We start from the raw sequence: 8589 nt of genomic DNA on the forward strand, positions 1-8589 counted from the left end.
GGGGGGGAAGCTACGGCATGTGGAGGGTAGGGCTGATTGACGACAAGAAGTTGTAGGTAGGGAAGAGTGCGGTTGCGGGTATTCTGCAGGAATTTGGCTGGGGGGTTGGTAAGCCTGGCAGCAATAGGGAAGGAATGCAAGAGCAATGACAGAAAAGGGGAAGATACACACCACCTCGGGATGAGTTACAACCATAGCAACTTCTTGCCGTCGGATACAACCCTAGAAGGGAAAAGGGCGATGCTGGATGGACATCTCAACTAAACAAAATACAACATATTTAAAATAAATTAAGATAACTATGAGGGGGGTTGTAGCAGCCCTCCCAGCCCTAATTAGGGCCGACCAGTTCAGCCTCTTTGTGAACCGGCACCCCTTTCTAAACTAGCAGCTCGGTTTAGTCCCCCTGCAGCCCCACATCAATATTACTATTATTATTTTAAAAAAAATCGAATAATTAAACTGGTTTAAATGTAAAAATTTATGATTTAGGTGTTCGATATGTAAATACATAGGAATGTGTGGTATGTATGTAAATCTTTATTACTTTTAATTCAAACAAATGAAAAATTTTGATGGTTTTATAGATTTGCTAAGAATGGTCGTGATGCTATACTAGAGAAGCACAAATTCATGCTTAGCAGCATGTCTATAGGAGGAGATAAATAAAAAAAAAAAGGAAGAAATGAAAGGAGTAGAAATTTGAAAATTCCCATCCAAATCTAGTTTTGTCAAAGAATTTAACTTTTGATTTCCATTTTTGTTTGTATTTTATCCTAGTCTCCCTTTCATCTATCCTATTGTGTCCACAGGTGGAATAGAGAGCAACCAGCTTCAGTTTCAAATTTGATTCTTTTGAAATTTGAAGAGGTATGCCGCTTGCATGCATTACTTGCTGCCAACAAACATTTTATAAATTTCTTAATTCAATATTCAACTTATGCATTTTGAATGCAACGTAGAATTATCATTTCTTTTTGTGCAAATTATCATGTTTTGATTTTCTTTAGGCTGACGCACACGAGACAACCACTATTGAAAATATAAAGGAACAAGAACCTGAATTCCATGACATGGTGACTGCTGTTCTAAAGAGGGCCATGGTGGACTTTATGCTGTAAGAAAACAGCACCTTAGATTGTAGAATTCTATGTTTTTTATTAGGGGTTATTTGGTTTAATTTTATTTATATAAAAATAATTATCTAAATAAGCATGTTATTCATATAAGATATTTATCTAATTTATTATATTTAGCATTGAAATTTTCTTCATTATTTGCAATCTTTTTGTGGGATTTGAAATCCTTTCTGTCAAGATCAGTGGAAATTTTGAATTTTGGATGTGTTCGAATTGGAAGGTGTTGGGATTTATATTTTCTCGAAGCTAAGTAGAAATTTTCTAGAAATTATTCACTTGAATCAATCTAAGCATGTGTATGCTAGATTTTGAACACTTTTGAATTTACTTGATGTGGCTGTGTAGGAATTCAAATTTTTGGCAAGCCTTCCTTTTTTAAAAGTGAAGAGAATAGGAATGATTTATACCTCATAATAGTCATATGTCTTTGATTGAATATGTTTTGAGCAATGTTTGAATTGAATATGATTTGAGTAGGATTCAAATATGCTTTGAGCAATGTTTGAAGTCAGATGTGATTTATCTGTAGAAAATGCAATTGTAATTTATTAAACTATAAAATGAGAGAGAGAGAGAGAGAGAGAGAGAGAGAGAGAGAGATGTAATAGTTATAAAATGATAGTGTATGATATTGCTTACACTCCATAGGTTTTACTACAAATAAAATATAAGTTAGTCATCCGACCATAATTTAAGCACTACTTATTTTTTTTTTAAATTTCAAATGACTTGTCATACGATAAACATAAAAATCTATTTTAAGGTGGCGCTCGTCTCATTCAAAAGTTTTAGATAAGAAAAATCCATACCAATTATTGAATAGCCTTGAAATTTCCATACATTCAACAAAGCCTTGATAGAATGAGCTTAGCATTCTCTATAAGATCTATGTTAAAGTGTAAGATCTCAAATATTACTTGATATGTTTTGTTTTTATTTATTGAAAGGTATGCATGATTTGTATCAGCTCGTGGCTTCAGATTTTTCTTACTATATTGTAGAAAATTTTGAATGAAGTTAGAACAAAGTTCAAAGATAGTTCGAGTAAGATTTTAATATATTCATATCGAATAATGTGATTTCCAACGCCATCCTGAGCTCGGATTTTAGAATTGAGCAACATATTGATACTAAATTATTGAGGCATAAAACACTACTATCCTTGAATAGATGACTAAGAAATATGGATGTTTGCTGTAAAACTTTGTCATAGATCAACTATAGATGTTATGACATTGTTAGAGATAATGAGAGGCTTGAAAGAGAAAGGACCAAGTAACTCATTCAGTTGAAAGTCGACTGTCAAGCAAGTTTTTTAACTTTTATGTGCATATGTTAGGGTACTTCTATGGTTTTTAGCTCTTATGTCAAGCTAGGATTTTTAAGTCTTCATCTACTAGAAAGATCAGTAGATAAATTCCTTATGGTTGAAACTTCTAATTTTTTGCCAATTAAACAAACTTATGTAATTTCACAGGGCTTTTTTCAATTATTTCATCGACTCTGATATTTTGCATATTTTCATGAACATCTTTTAGCCCAACTTAGTCCATTATATTGAGGATATGAGTGAAATAACTCACATGTCAAAAAAAGATCACGAAATTGTTGCTTTCCCCATCATTGAAAATTTGCTTTTAAAGAAGAAAATGTCACATTATTACTACTTGCCTTGTCTAAAGTAATTGTAGAGATTTTGTGCTGGAGCTTCCACTCCAACAAACATTCACAAATAGAATCACATAAGTAAGTGTCCGTATGTGGAGACTCTAGCTCAATAAAACTGATAATTACCTTCTTTAATTTCATGTTTCATGAAACTAATGGATAGTTAAACACAAATATCCTACAGTCGATTAGAGATTCAACAGTATGCAGTTAATGATACCCTATAAACATCTTTAAGGCAACATTTAAGTTTCTCTTTCTCACTCTCATAAACATTCATAAATCATTTTATGGTGTTCTTTCAAATAGTCTCAAAGTTAGGATTCAAAATTTTCAAAAATATATTGAATCAAATATGTTCAACCATCATGGAAGGATACTCATGTACAATTATCATTTTGGAAATTGTCTCTTATGAGTTACTAATCATAATTTTTAGATCATAGAAAATAGGAATCTCTAATTCAGTTCTAGCTTCAAAAGACAAAAATTTTAGCTTCTTCTGTCTTTTATCTGATAAGTCTATTAGTTGTTAACTCTTTGTTTTATCTTATCACATTCTTTAATGTACCTCAAAAGCTGTGAAGTTGTGCCTGATTTAGGTTTGTGGATCCTTACCCCACAGCAAATGCATTGAACAAATGATACTTCAATCCCATGAAATTCAATTTAACATCTAGAAAATACTCATAGATAGTTGATTTTTCCTTCTTATATTTCTTAGCTTGTATGTCAATACTAGTACTTTCAACAGACACTTCAACAGATTGAGAAATATTATGAGAACTATCATTTCTATCTTGTATTTAGTTGATATCGATTGAGATTGTTCAAAATTTGACATTGTAAATAATTAAACAGAAAAATAAAATATCACATGAGATGTTATTTATGCATGTGCCTAAGCTAGACATTATAACACAAACTTATGCAATGTCAAGTTTACATATAACTAAAAACGTAATGAAAAAGTATTCCCATTTCTGAAAGAAATGAAATTAAAAACTTATGCAAAGACTAAATATAATGAAACATCTCAATGAGATAAATCCACTAGCATGACAACATCTATATGTATATATGTTAAAAATTTAAGAAAACATGCTTCTTCCAAATATGTTTTTGCTGCTGTCACTAGAGTTAATACATGCTTGCTTCAAATGCAAAACATTATAACTCATTTTCTATTAGGCTTTAAATAACAGGAAACTCGCCTTTCATGATGCAAAAGATGCTAATGGCCATGAATACATATATGATATATACAAGCTTAAATATTAATAACAACAAAGGAATTAAACCATAAGAAAAGCATAACACTAATATTCTCTTTATTTCTAACTTGCTACTGATGTTGTATTGAAATAAGGAAATAACTGATACACTAATTTTTGTGCTCCCTGAGCCAGAGAGAGCCTAGCTCATGCCAGCATGATCAAAATCACAACAAAATTGATCAAACTAGCAAAATTATACTGAAAATATTAGCCAACTTAAATTTTTAATATGATCTTCTTGAATAGATTTAACATTGATAGATTACAAAAACAGGAATAGCATCGAGAGGCGTTTACATACATACCACCCAATTCTTACATATTTACATATCGAACTCCTATACTTTGCTTGTACATGTATACCACCCAAATCTCCCTTATCACATTAAAGTACCACTATTTTATCTTTTAGAAAAGGGAAATACAACTTTTCATGTATAGGTAAGCCGATTTAAATGTTAAAAGTGAAGTTTAAGTGTTCGATATGTAAATAAATAAAAGAAATGAGCAGTACATATGTAAAGAAAAAAATTTCTTTCACAGCATTTCCTGGAGGTCATAGCCTATAGCAATAGTTAAAAACTACAAGTTAACAACAAGACCACAGTAGAGTATGGATACAATCCACTGGAATGAGAAACTGAAAAGGAAAAGGCTATTGGAGCTATTGGATACAATCCACTTGAATGAGAAACTTCATAAAGAATCAATCAAAAGTAGATATTAGAAAAAATAATATAGCATCGCTGCATTACCATAAACCTATATAGCATAAATTTTTATAATTGGTACACCAATGTACAAAACCCTAACCAGTAATCAGAGCATAAATATATCACACTCATATTCTAGCCTCAAATGGAGATAATATCTTCTCAAATAAAAAAAAAAAAAATGAGAGACACGAGTAGGTCTAGTCGTAAAATAAGTAAATAAATTTGGATTTTACAAAGGTGAGTCACGACTCATAACTCAAAGCTCAGAAAATCACAAGCAAGAGAGACTAGCGAGTTGGCGAAAGACGCGAAGGAAATTAACACTATTATCGATGGAGAAAAGCCCAAACCTGACACTGGGAGCTTTCACTCGAATTTTCTCCCAAGAAGCATAACCAACACGAGCAAATGCGGAAAAAAATTGGGCTTTAGGGTTTTTAGGTTTTGTATAGTATACTTATATAATATATATTACTATATTATATAAGTAATATTAATATAAGATATTTAAAATTATAAATATATTAGTTACTGCCTATTTAGTACTAAAGTTTATTATATATAATCATTTATTTTTAATACAAGATATATAAAAATTATAAATATAGTTTTATTTTTCATAAATTAATTAATTTAAAATTACTTTTAGTCGACAACTATAATTCTTTATATATAATTATTTTAAATTATTTTCTATATCGAATAATAATGATTCGAACACATGTTTGTTCGTATTTGGTTCATTTATAAACCAAACTAAAAAAGTGCTCTTGTTCGACTCATTTGTTTATCAAATGAACCAAACACAAACTTCTCAGAGAGCCAAACACGAACCTTTCGTGAATGACAAGCTTTTTGATAGCCCAAGCCATAGAACTACCCTCTTTTAAGATTTTTGGTTGCTCGTCCTACCAAATACAAGTCCAAACCTTATAAAAATTATTCAACCCAACAAAAATTAACACGTCATTTTCTAAATTGTAAGTTTCAACTATAATATAAGATGGACAAACCACTGGGCCTCTTAGTATCCAGTGCTCCCTACTTTTTATCCATTGGCTTCCGATAAAAACTATTCTACTCAATCCCACTTGAAATTCTAAATATACATTTTTTAATCGAGATTTTTCTTAAAAAATATTCATTCATAAGATGTAATTAACTAAAGAGGCTTACCCCTTATATCAGACTCCAAAATTACGATAAACACTGCCCTTTCGAGATAGGGGAAAAACTTTTGGTATGTATCCCCATGGAGAAGTGATACGATCACTTTGATAGTGATTATATTGCAGTTTAATATTTTCATTTGTCGGGGTGATATACTATACATTGATGTCATATTCAATCACAAGTGAGAAATTTCAACTCTTATGCATGATCTCCACAGTATAGAAAGTATCCACTAATTTTATTCTTTATTTGGACAACTAATGTTCTATTACAAACCACAAGGGCATTAATATCACTATAAAATCTACATCTTGCAACACCAAAAATATTTTTCGGTTTTTCGTCAAATCTAATATAAAATTGACTCTAGCAAATGATACATTTATGACATCAACTTCAAAGTAGTAAGACCTCTAATATTTCATATAGCTCCATTTGCTAGGCAAACATTGCCAACAAAATTTAACTCACATGTGAAAAATAATTTAAACTAGAATAATTTGATTAGAAGAACTGAAATCTGCTAATTTTTATAGTAGTCTTTGCATCTATCATCTTTAATCACCAAAAAAGCATTACTAATTTTATAATAAGAAAATCTACAACAATCCATATATCAATTGATTCATCCTTATTTGGTGTTGTCATCTACTTCTTGCTCTTTCTTTTTAAAGCAAATTAATTATTCTTTTTGTGCACATTCTTTTAAAAAAGAAGCAAATAATCACTTTATCTACCCTAATTGTTACTTCTATCATGGCTAGAAAAGAACATTCACTTAGAGTATCTCCCTCTAATCCATAATAAAGCTTCAATTGATTAATCATTTCCATTCAACTTAGAAATAATATTTTCAGTAAAAAAATGAATTACTAACATCTAATAAACATATTATATCACAATCAAACGACACGATTTTATAAAATAATTCATAAAAAATATACAATAGCGATAAGCTTTAATCTTAATCAACAACAATCATATCAATATTTATCAAATATCACAAGATAGAATTAATCTCATTCAATGTTATATATTAAGCAAATCTTCGAGCATGCAAAGTTAATAGTATCATTTTTAATAAACATTATTACAGAGGCTTTAGTGATATACGAAAACTCTAATTTGAGTAACAAAACTTCTACAATCTCTACGTTATTTGTCAAGGACTTATTAAATAAACATGATTGAATCATTACGAGAGCCTTCTTCTCTGTCCTTTTTTATTTATGTTTCCATGCATCTTACTATAAGTGCATTTATAACTCTTTCTAAGATAAGTACAACATAGAGCATAGTTCTCTAAATGCCATATTTTCTGAGCAATTAAAATTCTCAATCTCTAACTTCATGGACATTATAGTATTTATAATCTCATGTTAAGCCTAGTCATTAGAAAAATAGTTTTCTAAACTCAAGAGGTAATATGATAAACCATACAACTACAAAAAGATAAAACATCATAAAAAAGAACACCAAATTTTATATGACTTGACTTGAATAAATCTATACCTAAGGTGGCAGATTTAGAAATGAATACAATTTTAAAAATATAAAAGATTATACATAAAACTAAAGATAGATAAGAATAATAATTTATCTAAGATTATAATCACATCTTATAAAGGTGAGGGCTAGACACAAATGAGACATTATAATTGCTCAGTTTACTCCCCATTCCTCTATTATAGGAACTCAAATGAACATTATTCTCTATATAGAATTAAGAACTCGTATTAGAATAAACAATATCCATAAGAACTCTCATTAGAATAAATAATAGCAAAAAACATTGCAAGTCTCTCTTCCACTTTCTCCTTCTTCAATCTTATCATGAAATACCTCATCACAAACCATCATCCTTTATTTTGTGCTTAAACATTTTATGAAATAAATTTAAATTTAAAGATTCTTAAATTTGAAAACTATAATCTGACAAAATTAAATGAGAATGAATTAATTATAAATTAGATTAGATAAATCTTAAAAAACAAGTATAAATCATACAATCACAATCATTAAAAATAAATCTGAACAGTGATGACTCTTTAAGTTAGATTTCATTAATCTTAAGAAATCAAAATCAAATCATATCCAAAACAAAAAATAAAATAAAATAAAACTAGACATAACACACTTCAAAAAAAAAAAAAAATAAGACTTTGACTTGAGCATGCCAAGAAGCATCAAAGCTTTAAATATATTGCAACATTCCACCCCATTCTCCATAAATGAGGGCTTATTTGAGAAAGTAATAATAATTGTAAAACTACTATGATAAAATGCAAAACAAAATCAGGATAAATGCTAGGTGCCAATATACTGAAGTCAACCATGAACTCTGGATTTAAATGTTTTCGAGACATTCACAATTTATATATTGTACATATACAAGTTTGGATACATATAACAACTCGGCCTTTGAGATTGTTCACTTTGTTTTTGACTAATATGCTATAAGTTGGATTGGAAAAAGAAAAATACAACAATTTTCAAATTAAAGTTGGCAAGGTTTGATTCGAGAAGCTATGGCCAAAAGCAAGTTACCAAAAAGGAAAAAGATAGAAGCTTGAAGAAGATAAATAAGAAATGCATATTGAAATATCTCATGTTTTC

The 8589-nt window shown here is 29.6% G+C and overlaps 1 protein-coding gene across 4 annotated transcripts in view; it reads left to right on the forward strand.

Moving 5' to 3' along the window:
• The window catches only part of LOC110030230 (tRNA threonylcarbamoyladenosine dehydratase), a 96302-nt gene extending 95133 nt beyond the window's left edge, over nucleotides 1–1169 (forward strand). For all 4 annotated transcript variants that reach the window (XM_020732843.1, XM_020732846.1, XM_020732844.1 and 1 more), the window contains exons 10-11: nucleotides 813–870; nucleotides 1011–1169. In XM_020732843.1, the coding sequence (XP_020588502.1) occupies nucleotides 813–870; nucleotides 1011–1121 (169 nt within the window). In that variant the 3' untranslated portion in view covers nucleotides 1122–1169. The remainder of the gene's footprint in view (nucleotides 1–812; nucleotides 871–1010) is intronic.
• The last annotated feature ends 7420 nt before the right edge of the window (nucleotides 1170–8589 follow it).

This window comes from Phalaenopsis equestris, unplaced genomic scaffold (assembly GCF_001263595.1).
Source record: "Phalaenopsis equestris unplaced genomic scaffold, ASM126359v1 Scaffold000680, whole genome shotgun sequence".
NCBI lineage: Eukaryota > Viridiplantae > Streptophyta > Magnoliopsida > Asparagales > Orchidaceae > Phalaenopsis > Phalaenopsis equestris.